This window comes from Rhipicephalus microplus, chromosome X (assembly GCF_043290135.1).
Source record: "Rhipicephalus microplus isolate Deutch F79 chromosome X, USDA_Rmic, whole genome shotgun sequence".
Lineage (NCBI taxonomy): Eukaryota > Metazoa > Arthropoda > Arachnida > Ixodida > Ixodidae > Rhipicephalus > Rhipicephalus microplus.
The window spans coordinates 351665781-351681588 of NC_134710.1; the positions used below are offsets into that span (position 1 = coordinate 351665781).

Genomic DNA, 15808 nt, shown 5'->3' on the forward strand with positions numbered 1-15808 from the left:
TTCTTGTGTGCGAGTTTATCGCAGCACTGTTTATTTGATACGGGCACAAAACTACAGCGCTATCGGTCCAAGATGGCGGCACCTTCTGCGGCTGCCTCTTTCTGCGTGTCTTGCGCCTAGAACAACGTACGCTGCATGTGATACGCGAGCGGTACGTCATAATATGGCGGCTCATAAGATGGGCGGTGACTATGGTAAAGGCAAATTTCGAGGCTCTAACAAGCCTCCCAAGGGTTTACTCACTCTATGCAAGGACATGCCACGCGAATGGTCGGACACAGAGAACGTTTACAATGTACTTCATCAAGCTGTACCGACATGCTCATTCCCCGTCAAATCGGCAGTGACGTCAATGTGGATCTGTAATGAGGTGAGTGACACTGAAGGGCAAAAGAATTATTCGCGTATTAGTAAACTATAGTAGGTCACAATCTCGAAAACACTGCGAGACTACACCTAGCTTATCGCGGGAACACGCGCGAAAAGTAATCGCCGGTAGAGACGTCGATCACCTTCTCGAGATTCCGGCACCAATCATCATGAAGTCATAAATTTAGGCGTCTACTGGGTCTTGCGAAGCTTCTAATTGATAACACTTAACTACATTGTCCATCTGTAGGTGCCTACAATGTGCAACGCTACACGTGGAAGCTGTGCAAGAAGTTTCGTCAGCAATGTGTGTCTATACGCGCGTCCTGCGCTTGGCTTTCGTCATTGTGAACGCTCGCGCGAGAAGAGCCCGAACGCGCACGCACAGTAGCGTGTAAGCACAGCGTCCCGAAAGGCTGCGAACAATAAAACACCAAGAAATCAGAACGAAGAGACGCTAAATGAGTTAGAACTACATCACAGACAGCCTCATAACGGGGTGTCTTTGTTTCCGACGCACAAAGCATTTTCATTTATTAATAACTAAGGCCAAAGAGGAAAGGAAAGAGTGTCTAAATAAAAAAAAACATCGTACTACTTCTTAGTGCAAACGCATTCACTGCAAGAAGTTTCACTAGCCTCCACAGCGTTGCACCTGATATATCAAACGGAGTATATCACACGACGTTCTACAAAAATCCATCTAGCTAGTGTCGTGAAAATGCCGAAAGTAATAAATTTTGAAATTTGTTATGACACACACGGAGTCAAAACAGGCGAGAAGTAGGATTCTAGCCACCCTACCAGAAGTACGAAGTTTAGACAAATGTGTGTACTACGGTGCCATCATTCCCATGCTCACTGAAGCGCCGTGCGTTGCAGCTCCCATAGACACTAACACCAGAGTTCTCTCTAGTGTATATTAGGAAACTCTATGGTGACAGCTGCCATCTGATTTACTGTGAACGGCCCCATATGTACACCAACGTTTCTAGACTAGGTAAGTTGCAAAACTCCCCACGTCAGACTACTCGGCACACAGTGCCGGGACAGCTTTCGGTTTGGTGGCACTGGCGGCGCAACAAGCTTCCGCTAGCAGACGAAAACACGTCGTCGTGGCAAGACGCCGTGGCGGCCGTTCTGAAAGAGCTTTGCCAACAGCATACTATGTAGATTTGTTGTGCTGCCGCAGAAACCTAATACTGCGTAATATTTAGCGGTGTAAGGCACAAGTGGTATAATTATGGCTTTCTGAACAGCCCACAATAAACAATGCTTGATATATATAGCATAACATACACGAGTCTTTTGGTTAGTTGCTAGTTGGGGTACGTTCGCCATAGATTTTTAGACGCGAAAAACCTAATTACAATGTCTTGCATCGTCTCTTGTGGCTGTGTTTATCGTGCTTGAAAATAAATTACAACTATATGGCACAATCTCGTGGCTTTTGTCTGGTTATGTAAACAGCTTATTTTTTTTTTCGTGTCAGTCACATTGTTTAGCAACTTAGACAGTCGAAAAGCTACGCGTGCGGCCATTATCTTGAGCATGTCTTCCCTCTGCTTCTTCTGGAGTTCCTCTAATGAAACCTGTTAACACAGCTGCAGCCAAAGCTTCGAGCAGAGACCGCACTTTGGGGTATCGGTGAGCCCTTCGTAGTCATTACTCACGAGTCTGCCTGCTGATGCACTGGGACAACATGAACACACTTTCAGCTTTTCTATGTCCCCCATAAGTTCGTCCAATTGGGTGATGGTATCTGCATTGGTGCAGATACCATCACCATAAGCGATACCATAAGCGATGGTGACGGCTGCTAATGGTGACTGTCATGTCTCTTGTGATTACAACACCTTTCTTCACAAGTGGCGCTTTTTTAGCACTAGAAACACCACAAGACGACTTATCTCGCCATTCTTAAGAACTTTCCACCAGCATGCAGCAGACAAACAAACGTTTTCTATGTCTTGAAGCGAAATGACGCCACTAGTTGACGGCATGTCGGGACTTATTTCACTGTCTTCGAACTCAGTGCTCGGAGATAGTCGATTATTTTTCGCCGTTGATATTCTGGAAAATACCCCACTCCCATCAGGCAGCTTTCGCTTCTTTGTCGTGGGCCCCACGACAAATGTAAGTGGGCGAATTGAGGGATACTCGTGGAACGCATCCTTCGACGACGTCCCACTTTGCTCTGGCGATTTGTACCTTCTTACCATGTGACGTGAGTGAAAGTCTTCAGGATGTCCTTCTCATGAAAGTGCATACCACACACATGTGAGGTGCTAGGCAGTTTGCTATCCGCACGAGGAACAGCGTGGTCCCATACCTCTCGCTGCTCAGGTACACGTGGGTACAAAAGAAATGTTGTGGTGTCTCTAATTTCCTGTAGCTACTCTACAGCAGGGAACACAACATCTGTGCATGATGAAAACACACAATACATACAAAGCAGAACAGGGCACGCTGAAGCACAAAACTGTTCACGAAGAAAGAAGCCTCCACAGATACCGACGCACTGCAACATGCACAGGCGATGGAGGTTACGAGAATGACACGAGTGAGCATGCAGTGAGTGAATCCGGATGCGACAGCAGCGGCACATTTGTCGCTGGCAGTGGCGGCGCCACGCAACACCGCTCAGTTTTGCAACTTACCTAGTTCTAGAAACGTTGATGTACACTACAACACCCTGGGATGTGAAAAGCTAAGCGGCAATGCAAAGAAAGGACGTGTATTGTGCTGCTGTGTCAAATAAGTTATCAGTCGAACAAGGAAAAGGTGTCTTGTTCCCCGCACTAACGGATCGGCATGGTTTCCTGAATGAAAAATTAAGATCAAGAGGGCAGACGAAAGGCTGAATCCGAAGGCTGTCGTGTGAAAAAAGCATTCTCAGAGTGTCTCCATCGAACTATCTTTTCGGATTCGGGTGAACGGTGTCGGGAATGAAATTGCCGTTTATGCGAAAATCCAAATACTATTATTTATCTAAATGATTGAAAATACCCTTTCGAATTTCATTCACACAGTTTTTCTCTCATGTCAATGTGGGACTCGCTTTCCAACAACGTTTTGAGTATCATATGCGGCGAGTGTCAGATTATTCATTGGCATGTTATCATTCTTTGTTTTCACTTGAATCCTGATAGAATGCAGGCTAAGAGGTAAAGGTTTTATGGTCTTCTGTGATAATTCTTGCTCTCAAGAACAAAGGACATTTTAAAAAGTAACTCAAGTGGTTATACTGTCAACGGTTTTTAAAATTGATTTCTTTGCGTATTGAAACCACTTTGAGCATCCATCTATCTATCTATCTATCGGCCCGTCTGTCCATCCCTCCGTCCGTCCGTCTGTTTGTCCCTCCGTCCGTCTGTCTGTCTGTCCGTCTGTCTATCCGTGCGTCCATCCATCCGTCTGTCTGTCTATCCGTCCATCCGTCTATCTCTCCGTCCGTCTGTCTGTCCATCCATCTGTCTGTCCATCCGTCCGTCTGTCCGTCCGTCTGTCAATTTTTGTCTGTCCGTCCGTCCATCTGTCTGTCTGTCCGTCCGTCCGTCCGTCCGTCCGTCCGTCTGTCTGTCTGTCTGTCTGTCTGTCTGTCTGTCTGTCTGTCTGTCTGTCTGTCTGTCTGTCTGTCTGTCTGTCTGTCTGTCCATCCATCTACCTATCTATATATTTATCTATCGAATCGACTACGTCTGGCTGCCCTCACAATCTCCCCCTTGAATTAGGGTCTTCGAAATGCTTTGCAAGAAGAGCCAAATGTTCGTGAAACACCGATGCTGGTTCCAGTGTTGACTATCCAATTTCTTGCATATATTTAGCGCCACTTCATAATGTTTCACTAAATAAAATATTACAACAGAGTCACCTTGCATAGCATTGATTCCCAATTTACGTGGGATCTGTGTCTTTATTTTTCTTTTTTTTTTTTTGCGGGCAGTAGCGGATGGTGAAATGTATGCCACGAAATGATATTCATTTGGCATTGGAAAGCACCAGTACTGTGAAAGCAATCGAGTAGTTCTCATACAATAAAGCATTATGTAAAAAAAAAAAACTCCGAAAATGCAGGAAAATAATAGTTACCCTTGCGCGGCTCGTCCTCCTGCAGGCTTCGCAGCGCTTGCGGAGCGCTAGGATCGAACAACTGCTAAAACAGCCTTTCTTCACCAAATGCGGTCACGTTGACTCGCGCTTCAAGCTCATTGCCGCTTTTCCGTTCCGATTTCTAGTTTCTGAACTTATCAACGCATTCTCAAAAAGCTCTGATTTGTACCACGAATATTGTCGCTAAAAACAAAATAATGCAACATGTTTTTCTATATTACTGTATGATGACCTTCGGTTGTCTATTTACGAGATTTTAAGAAAAATCGAAGATGGTTTTTTTTTTATTATTCAAATTTCAGTGGAGTACACTTTTGCCAATATTAGAACTTTGAGGCAATATATAAAAATGTACGTTTGCCCTACAGCAGCAATAATTTATGTACCTAATGAACACACTATATTCTTAAAACATGTCAAGTTTGAAAACGCTGCTTGCATTACTTTCGGAGGAAAAAAAATGGGGAATACGTAACTTATTTTAAACTGTCGCAAAATTAGACATTTTTAAAAGCTATTGCCTTAAGGTCTACAAACTTGAAACAATATGAATTCATTCTTCATTAGACATGCATTTCAGGTAAAAAATATCTTCCTTGAAAAAAAAATATTTGTCTTTTTATAGCATCTGCAATTTTCGAAAATGTCAGGTGATGAAATTTATGCCTCCGTGTTGGTGAAGTTTGATTTTTTTTTCTCGTAAGTTATGTCGTTAATCATAAAACGAAGTTGACTTTCGGGCTGCCTGGTGAGAGTTGCACGAAATATAAAATACTCAATGAAATCTAAAATATCATCTTTTGGACCAGTGTCGATCTCTCGTGGAATCACCCTATTCTAAAGGACAGGGCATGCAAACACAATTGAGGGTCACAAACGCCGGCCTTTGTGGTGTTGCGACTTCTTTCTCGTGTCCTTGTTTGTTCGTCCTGTCTTTTTAGAATGCATTTTTATGAAATACTTTGTTTATTATCCCTCCTTTACTACTTGTGCGCCGGTACCACTTGTGCTCGGGCAGCTGCGGCAAACGGATGGCAGCATGCGCGGAGGAAGGAAAGCAAGGAGCGGACTGTATGTGGTTCTGTCTGCTCCGTTTCAGGGGGCCTTTTTTTATTGTTCGACAGCACTCTACCCAATCAATTAATTTTTTTGTCATGTTTTCGCGTGTTATTTTTGTGCGTTTCACCGTCTTTACGTGACCTACAGTAGTAAAGTGGTAAGTGTTCTCTAACGTCAGTTTGACGTGGCCACAGTGCTGAGCTGGCAACAATGTGCGTTTAATTTGTTATGGTGCCGTTTGCGTGAATCTACCGATCGCATGCCTGTGTAGATTTACCCGTTTCGTTGCGTTACCTCGGCAGTGGACTCGCGTTGTTATTTTTACGTGCATACTACGCAAACTGAGCGTTGTTGATTCGCCCTACTACAGGCGCCACAGATATTCGCGAATATGGGAGAAGTCGCGCAATCCGGCAGTACAACGCCACTTCAAGACGACTGCTGTTCGACTAAAAGCGAGAAGAGAAAAGTACGCAGGCGGAAGAAGAAACTTTTCAAGAGCATTCGAGATCAGGTGGGGAAGCTCTAGCAGCACGTCTGTTGTATCATGTTGACATCACTTCTTTTATGTTTGTTGTACTAATGTCCTTCAAAGAGAAACTCCAACAGAGCAGTAAACTGATGCGTTTGTGCGATCTATTTCAGATGGAGTTCTACTTCAGCGACGCCAATCTCCGCAAGGATCGTTATATGAACCATCTCGTGCTGAGAGATGAGGAAGGATGTGAGTGATTGCTCCTCTACTTTCACGCGGCCGTCGTCATTAACAAAGCCGTAAAACGATGTTTCGCTGCATGGCCTGTCACCGTTTTAGTTCTAGCCTTTGCCGGAAGGTCTCCCCGGCGCGAGGACCTTCCACCAGATGATTGAGCATTTGATAGCAACGCTTCGAAAAGTTCTGGTATCGCGTGTATTTATGCTGCTGAGTATCGAGAGCATACAGATGCCCCAAAAGTAAAGCGCGTGAGCTACGTCTGCGTTACGCTAAACTGCATGCCGGTGCGTTTTGTCAGAGAAGTGGTTATTTGTTCATAAACGGAAATGTGCCAAAAGATAGTGCCATCATTTCCGTTAATAATTGAAGAACCGCTTCTCTGATATAGTGTGTTGGCATGCAGCGTTGCGTAGCTTAGCCACACCTCGCGTGCTTCGTTTTACCTTGGGGGCACCTGTAATTACGTGCTAGAGCCCTCAAGATGCGTATGTGCTGTGCTGGTGCTCATGCCTCATTCGTGTTTTTTTTTGTTATATTGTTTCTTTTTCCAGACGTGGACCTCGAGGTGTTTCTGACATTCCACAAAATACGCTTCTTAACTTCAGACGTCAGGGACATAGCAGGTGCTATAGCCACATCCAAATTACTGCAGGTAGGAAGCTTTGCTACTGTAGCGTTTATTCAGCGCTGAAGAGCAATACTTCATTTAACGTGACGCATCAAGAGCTCAGGGAACCTCTAATGCTTAGGGGCTCTGTGTCCGTTGGAAGACCATGAGAAAACAAGCAAAGGAGATGCAGTCTGCATTTCAGGCATGGCATTTCTGTGCCCATTGTAGCTATATTATATGTTGATCTATGCTAATTTTGAATTTATTCTTTTACCCGTCGAAAGGCACGTTCGTGCTGTTGCAGCAATATCAACTTTTGTGTTTTGCTAATAATTGTGAGCGAACACTGCAAGCCGTGAGCCATCAAAAGTGTTGTGGTCCTTTGATTATCGATTGTACAAGGTTATATCTTATGTCACCCAACTCGATTGCCAGTCATGAGGATTGTTTGCTGTTAAAAAATTTTCACATTGTTGTCTGTTGCCGGTCACAATCGACTCTGGCTCTGACAATGGTGATGCCGACAATACAGTGAGAACCACTTAAGGGCATGGTATAGGTTACTACCCCGCCCCCCATTCAGAGCACATAAGCATTGGCATCGCTATCGTATGATGAAATGTCACTGTCGATAGCAAAAATACTATTCTCTTTGTCATGCACTCTGAGCAAAAGGCGCCTTATCTTTTCTCCCCCCTTTTTTTTTTAATTTTTGTCCTCGAAATAAACCTATAACTGCTTTGTTTTCAGCATTGCTAATCGTATTACAATATCACCGCAACCCACAGTGATGGATGATGTGAAAATAACATATGATTTGTGTCACGGGGCCCCTTTCAAGAGCTCTGACACAAAATTCTGCATATTGTTTTTTTGCTGCAATGAGCCAACGACTCATTTAACGCAGCCAGAAAGCTGGTTCGCTAGAGCACATGGCGGCTAATTATTCGGAGACAATCTTATAGTGCCCATTCGCAGTTATAGTTTCACAAAGTGCCAAGTGACGATATGACCAGTGTGGTTTTTGTGTAAACATAGCTGGCTACACAAGCACCATGCTGACACTCCTTTCAATGAAGACTTCCAAGGTGGTGCTATAGTCTCCTCTGAGATGCTCTCAAAATATGTGTTATCCCTCAAGAATCCACTTTTGAGGCAAGAACATCAGGTTTTCTGCGCCGTGCACGTCTGCTCTCTCTCTCCATCCTTTTAAAAGCTCTGCTAAGAGAGCACTTGCAAGGATTGTGATAGCCGACTCAGACTTGTCGCACTGGTGGCCGTTCGTTGCTTACATTTCTTATATGGAAACCAAAGGCAGATTTCACGTGCTGTGGCAAGACACTCTCATTAATATTGATTTTAAAGATGTTCTAAACTGTATTATTTGTTGACATTTCACAGATGATGCATCTGTGTCTGCACAAATCTGTCCCACTAGTTTTCTCGACTTAAAAATGTTCTGTCAGTACTCTATTATTCTAGAAGTTATCAAAATTTTTGGGCAGAAGTGTTTATCATACCCTTATGGTATGTTGGCATCCCAGCTTATCAACCATCTCTTTATTCTTTTCTGACCCCACCTCATTGTACAGATGGATGAGGAGCACAGGCGGGTGCGACGTGGTTCTGAGTTCACGGCTAAGGTTGATGTTGATGAGTGCACACTGTACGTTGAACGGTTACCTCTGCACGCTGATCACGCATGGCTGAAGGGGGCCTTCAGTCGACATGGGCAAGTGGTCTATGTGAGCCTTCCACGGTATCGTCATAACAACCGCATCAAGGGGTTTGCCTTCATCGAGTATGCCTCACCGGAAGATGTTGACAGAGCTTGCAAGGTAATTCGCAACTTCCAGGTATCGTGGCACCGCTTAGCGGTGGTGGCTATAAGCTATGTTGAGATGATTGAAGTTTTGGACCTGTTTCAAACAGCAGATGTTGCGGCTTGTTTTCCCGCGATTGTGATCATTTTGCAAAGTTGTGAACGGCCTTGATGTTACCAGAACCCTCTGAGTTTCTCAAGGTAAAGGGAAAGTAGAAAGAAAAAACCGACTGGTTTCACTACGAGCCTCGAAGCTGACAGCCTATATACACTGTGAAGAAAGTAAGCCTCCCGTTCAAATTAGCGCCCCAAAAATACATGAGTGGTTCAGAGGGTTCAATATACCAAACAGATGACCAAGACCTGTGAGTGTATGCAACACCCATTTTGTTTACGAGCAAAGCAACTTCCAGGTTTACAGTTTTCGCGCTTAGTTCGTCTGCTCGACACGGTCGCTGTGCCAACATTACCACATCTAAATTAGTAATGCGTTCCGCCTCTAGAATAGAATGGAAGGACCTGTTTCAAAACGTTCATTGCATTGTTACACATCTGAGGCGTCTGCAAAGTGACTCCATGACCTGCACATTTGCAGCACTTTGTGTTCGGTTTTGCTTGCTGATGGCGCTTTTTTTTTGTCATTTTTGCCTCGCACCACGTTATCTTTTGTAATTCTGAAACATTTAAACATAGAATAGTAATGGGAAAGTCACCTCTTAAGTGTCGATATTGCATATAACAAAGCACCCTAAAATGATATTGCTGGTAAAATGACATGCCTCAGTTTGTTCTTGTGCTTCGGTATTGAAAAAAAAGTAAGTTTTTTTTTCGTCTGCTTATTCTACTTGGTGCTTTTAGGTGAGGTGAACAAGCTCCGCGCATAATTACAATGCAAGCAAAACTGTAAATTAAAGCGTGTCTCCGAAAATTTTTCTGATAGTACGGAGAAACTTGTACGGAGACTCCCATTATAATTCTTTTCCAACATGACAACAGGTGCTGCACGCTATTACGCACAGCCAGCAATGTGGAGATGGTACGGGCACGTAGGCCTTATTTACAATTCTGCACATATTTATCGACCCATTGTGCTACCCGGCATTTATTTTCTTAATTTAGTGTGTTAGCACTCCCCTACTTTCTCAAATACATATCGTATTTACTCGCGTAATGAACACACTTTTTTTCTAGAAAATCGGAGCAAAGTGGGGGGTGCATTTATTATGGGGGGCAAATTTTATGAAAACTTTTTCAGTATGAGCAAAAAAAAGTTAGGTCGCTCAGCTTCTTTGTTGCACTTCACTTGTCTTCGGTGGTTGAAAACGCAATTTTCTGCAAGCTGTTGCCGCCTCACCCTTGCATGCCATAAAGGTGTTTCGCGACTATCTTCTCTTGCAATCATTTAACTGCAACATTAGTATCTGCTGTGATCTCGAGGGGCGCCCAAAAGCATGCGCTACGACACCACGACGCACTTTGCCAACTTCGTGGCAACCTCACGCGACGACCGCGACGGCGCCATTGATATTGTAGCAAGCAACCAACATAGCAGCAAGCTACCATCGAAACATCAAAAGAAACCATCGATAACAAGATGAACGATGGAATACAGCAGCCGCCTCGCTTGCGATTGAAGCAATAATCTGGAACCATGTTGAGAAATTAGTCACGATCTTTTCCGGGGGACAAGCGATTTTTTTCTTTTTTTCCAGAAGCCTGGAAAAAAAGGGAGTGAGCTGAGATGGTCAAGGGGTGTCGGCATAATAAAAAAAAAGGAAAGAGATCCAATGGGCTAGGAGGCGCCAGGTGTTGGTTAGTGGGACTGCAGCAGACGAATGTAGGGGGTGCATATATATTTGTGGGAGAAAAAAAAAATCACAATTTTGACGATTGAAGTTAGGGGTACGTTTATTATGCAAGTGCGTTCGTTACGCGAGTGAATACGGAAAATCGAAGGGCCCTGGAGGCGCGAAAAATTGCACACTTCACCAAAAGTGTACTTCCCGGTACCGTCTTTCACGGGTCGATCATCTCAACGACCTCCATGTTGGATGTGCAGTCGCGTCACCTATAGGTCGCGAAAGTTGCGAATTTCACCCCACTGTGTGAACAAATATCAACCTTTTTTTTTCAACTTCATGAGTTCATCAGGCAAAGTAAGCATCCCCCATCTGTTGTCTGGAACTTGGGCGAATCACTATATTCACTCATCATCAGATGCACCATACATTGTTGCGCAGGCTTTGGATGTTTCCTTTTTTACTGTAATAACTGCACACCTATAGTTAACCCTCTGCATTCCCACAAACTAATTGACGGGCTGTATTTTTTCTGTTCACTTCCTGTGCCTATAACTGTGCTAATTTGTGGCACTAAGAGCCACCTTTCAGGGAAATAAATTGCTTGACAGCCAGTGAAAGCAAGGTAGGCAGTTTGGCACCTTGAAACGAGAGAACAAGCAAGCTGTACACCAAGCCCATTTTTAATTGAAAGCTTTCTTTGGCCTAGCTTTGCAAACGTGGTGTGCCATTGTGTTGTTTGGTGGCCGTTGTCTCGCCTAGTGAAGCTGTACATATTGGAAATATGACCACTTTCACAGAGTTTTGCATGGCTCAGTCCTGCGCGCATTGGCATTTGCGACTGGTAAACAGCATTTCTAGTGCTGTGCCAGGGTTACTAGTTCTAAGTCTGGCGCAGTGCTAGAAATGCAGTGCTGGCACTACTTGCTATTTTTGAATAGTACAACGAATGCTTTTGGCCGTCTGTTATGACATACAAGTGGTGTAATGTTTCACAGAATGTTGCAATACATATCACCAAAAGTCACCTCTCAGAAATATTGCTCCTGAGTACAATTTCATTGCTCTTCGAGGCAAGCCACTATAATGATGACCAGTATGCGATGCATTCTTCACTGAAAGCACTCGTTTCTTATCATAATGTGCTGTTTTAACAGCTCATTAAGGTGTCATGCTACTCAGCGTAAGACTTCTTTTCCTAGCCAAGGCAGCTGCACATCAATGGCAGTGAAGTACAAGAACACCGTTACGCCTAGGTTCAGGTGCAAGTTAAAGAACCCTAGTGCTCTGTCTCTTTTTATGGCATACCTCATGATGACATCGGGTTTTTGGCATGTGAAACCCCACAAGTTGTGTCTTGAAGGCTCTTTAAGGCTTTGCTCGGTCCTGAAGCTCCCACAGTACTTGAAGGTGATTTGTTTTCTGCTTTGAAGGCAATCAGTCTGCAACAGCATAGTCTGGTCCATTCTTTTATGCCTCGTGCATTTTAAAGTGGCATGAGGCTGTTATTCCATGGATACAGTTGATCTTAAATCTATTGTTGAGCATAAAGTTAGGCACGTCACAACATGCATTTTGATTTTTAACTACTTCAAGGGCAAGTTATTCGCAAGCATGTATTTTGATCAGTCATCAAACTACTGTGTCAGAAGTGGTAAAAAAGAAAAGGTGAAAAAAAATTGATAAAACTTGCATGAAGGACATAATATTTGTGTGTGTGGAGTACAATCTTACAACAATGCAAAGCAAGAATATGGGAAAAATTATCATTTGAAAGGTGAAGTTCTCTAGAATCAAAATGATTTCGTTATACTGTAAGGTATGTTTCACTGCACACTATTGAGACCAGTTCAACTTCACTCGCAGTCGAAGTAGTGAAACTCTCTCAGTCACTGCGGTTTTTTTATGAGTACTGAATAATATTTTTTATGAGAAGGAGAATTTCTCTTTTGGAAGTCGAAACCCGCAATAACAAAACCCCGCGAGTACGAAATCCCCGCGGCAACGAAATATTTTCGGATCCCCGGCGAACGTTCATAGAAGCCCATGTATTACATATCTCGCGGCAACGAAATGTTTTTGGACAGCGATCCCGCATTAACGAATTTTCTACCACGGTGCAGGCCTTATTTTACCCTCCTGCCAAAGGTTAACTGTCGAAAATATGCTCATATGCGTGTTATGCGCACTCAAAATTTGTAAACGTCTGCTTTTGCCGCGCTAGCGTGGGTACCGCCATTTTTGTTTACTGAAGGGGGGACGCGGCTTTAGGATCGCAAAAAAATGGCAAAAAAATTGATTTTTTGAAAATCAAGTTTTCAGTTTCTGGAACCCTTTTTCTATCTGATTCCAAAATATCTACACTGAAAACCGCGCATAAGTGCTTCGGAATATTCATTTCACCCACCTAGGTAGTGAAACTTTTCCTGGAAATGGCAAGAAAACAGCGATTTTTTTAAAATTATGGCTTCGCGATGGCGGGGCCAAAAGCCGGCTTCTTGGGCTCATCGCAAAGAGCATTTTTCCGTGTTTAACTTTCCCGCCTCAGCTGGCTCCTCCCTTTAAAAAGAAGCGCACAAAAAGCAAGTGTTTGAAGGTCGTTTCAAGGCCCTTGATTAGCTGTGGCCACCATGTTGCTTCAGCTCGCCTCGCCATTGACCCGATGCTCGCTCCGGGAGATCGTCGTCTGCTGCTTGTGCGTCATGAGGACATAGCTCTCGAAAATTCCTACTTCGTGACGTGTTCACGGCTCGATGATCACTTAAGATATAATTACGATTTAGTTTGCAGTAAGCGGATGCGCGATCAGGTTACTGCGAGCGCAGCGTGTCATCGGAGTCGCCTTTAGCCCTCATTCCGCCGACAGCGAGACTGCGGGCAAGAACGACGTGCTTCGTCGCAAGCAACGAAGCTGTAAGCGGAGGCACGGTCAGATTACTACGAGTGGGCGCACCGGAGGCACGATCAGATTACTACGAGCGGGCGCGTGGTCTACGAGCGTGACGCGTCGTCGGAGTTGGCTTTAGCCCTCACTTCACTGACGGCGAGACTGCGGGGCGGAACGTCGTGCTAGCGCACTCATGGCGACGTGCTTCGTCGCAAGCAACGAAGCTGTAAGCGGAGGCACAGTCAGATTACTATGAGTGGGCGCACCGGAGGCACGTTCAGATTATACAAGTGGGCGCACCGGATGCACGATGAGATTACTACGAGCGGGCGCGTGGTCTACGAGCGCGGTGCGTCATCGGAGTCGGCTTTTTAGCCCTAACTCCGCCGACAGCGAGACTGCGGCCAGGAACGACATGGTAGCGCATCCAAAACAACTCGCGGGTTGTTTTGGATGCACTGGACACCTTTCGCTCCTTCTTCGGCGCACATTACGACGACGTAGCAATGGACCACTTTTTCGAGTGCGAAGGGAGAGCTTTGAAGTTGTTGCATGGCGAGAGTTGGCAAAGTAAGTTGACCAACTTCTGGCAATAAATTTTCGTTCTGCTGGCCGTATCACTGTTTTTGTCTCATACTCGGGACAACGAAATTTTTCGGTTTTCCCGGTGATTTCGTTATTGCGAGTTTCGACTGTAATCTCGTGCTGCAACGAAAAGGGGCTTGGCGCCTACATGTAAGCTCATTATTTTCATTCAAGGCCACTGTTAGTTTTGCTAGTTCTTAGTAATATTAACACTTCAAAGTCATTTCTACTAGAAGGGGCTAAAGTTTCAGAGTCACCGCGTCTTTCTTTTTTTTTTTTTTTTGTAAGACTCAACATTCCCTCTTCAGCCATGGAGGGTGTCTTATTGAAATTTAAAACAATGGCTAGCAACAAAGTAAAAAGCTTATGCTCTCAACCTTATTCTGCAACATATCCTTAGCGATCTAGCATTATTAACAGCAAACACAAAGTTTATGTGTTCCTTCTAGAAGAAGTGCAGTGCAGTATAGTAGCTTTACTCGAATTCAGCAAGCAAACAACTGTTAACGGAGTGTTCTCGACATCTGTATTTATTAAAACTATGCACTCGATTTCATCCTTTTTTCCAACCCCTACAGGTTAGAGTGATATACAATGGGATTTTATTGCAGACCAGTCAAGCCTGGTTCATGGGAGTCATTTGAACCAAGCATTGCACACTCCTCGTTGAACATGTACCGTATTTACATGCTTATAATACAACTCAACTGTAGGTCGACCCCCTAAATGTGCAAGGCAAAAAAAAAATGGCACACATGCTCACTTGATTTGAAAAATCTATTAATATTTTTGCCTAGGTGGCTTCATGGCAGTGCTAGAAAGCTGTGCAGGAAAGCTAGCTTTACAAAAATATGTGGGGAACATCTTCAGAAAGGCTTCATAGCCCTGATATTTTGATTTCAAGTCAAGACAACAGGGGTGGATTTCCAGTCGTGTAAGTGCGGTACTGTGCAGCACTTTCATGGACTCACAGTAGCTGAAAAGTGAGGAGACCTAATGGTCAAGGCCACCATGGAATTTAGTCTTGCATAATGCATGTTGTTTGCTGCAGTTCACAGTGGTGATTGACATACATTTTTTAGTAGTTCTTTGTCACTCTTTTTGCTAGTGCTCTCATTTATTTTATTTATTGTTGCTGTTAATAGCATTGCAGAAAGAAGATATTGCTCTGGCGTATCTAGCCAGGCTTGCTTGGGTTCTTGCATATTGAAGTGCAATGGTGAATGAGAGCTTACAGTAGTTACACTCATTAATTTTTTTTACTTGTGATAGTAGAACAGTCTTGAGAATTAAAACTTTGCATACTGTGTTTTAAATGCACATCATATTCTTTCATTTTCTGCGCAGCACTTTGGCTATCAGGATGGCAGTAGCAGGCACCCTGACGGGGCCACAGAGCACACTGCAGTTACTGATAAAATGATGAAAGTCGAAGCCAAAGAGGAAAAGTCTGATGATGAAGGTAAGGGCACAGGGGCACTTTTTTTATGGCATTTGTAACACACCTCCAATACAAAGGAGGTTGTTGGACATTTATATACTTGTTTGCTTGCATTTCTGCTCACCTGTGCTGTTCACTGTTACAGGATGAATAAAGCAACAGGTAAGCACCGAACAAGTTCAAACTACAAAGCAGTTTAGCAAAATGTGATTCTGATAAATAACAAATTTGTAATATCCAGTTATGTAGTATGGAGAGTAATGTAGCTGAATGTGCCGTGCCTGTAGGTTGCCTTTTAAAATTTGAAAACATCTGTTAAGTAGCACAAGATGTGTGAATGAAACTAATGACTGAAAGAAAGATCAGACTACGGTCAACTATTTGTGGATGAGGCCTGCATTTTTCCAC

The 15808-nt window shown here is 43.9% G+C and overlaps 1 protein-coding gene and 1 long non-coding RNA gene across 2 annotated transcripts in view; one reads left to right on the forward strand and one right to left on the reverse strand.

Annotated features, from left to right (window-relative positions):
* The window catches only part of LOC142777283 (uncharacterized), an 87704-nt gene extending 82184 nt beyond the window's left edge, over positions 1–5520 (reverse strand). Inside the window, exon 1 of the long non-coding RNA XR_012888008.1 lies at positions 5444–5520. This is a non-coding gene — a long non-coding RNA (uncharacterized LOC142777283). The remainder of the gene's footprint in view (positions 1–5443) is intronic.
* A 257-nt stretch (positions 5521–5777) lies between these two features.
* The window catches only part of Larp7 (La related protein 7), a 71587-nt gene continuing 61556 nt past the window's right edge, over positions 5778–15808 (forward strand). Inside the window, exons 1-5 of the mRNA XM_037413504.2 lie at positions 5778–6055; positions 6187–6265; positions 6808–6908; positions 8459–8704; positions 15307–15421. Of these exons, the coding sequence (XP_037269401.2) occupies positions 5933–6055; positions 6187–6265; positions 6808–6908; positions 8459–8704; positions 15307–15421 (664 nt within the window). The 5' untranslated portion in view covers positions 5778–5932. The remainder of the gene's footprint in view (positions 6056–6186; positions 6266–6807; positions 6909–8458; positions 8705–15306; positions 15422–15808) is intronic.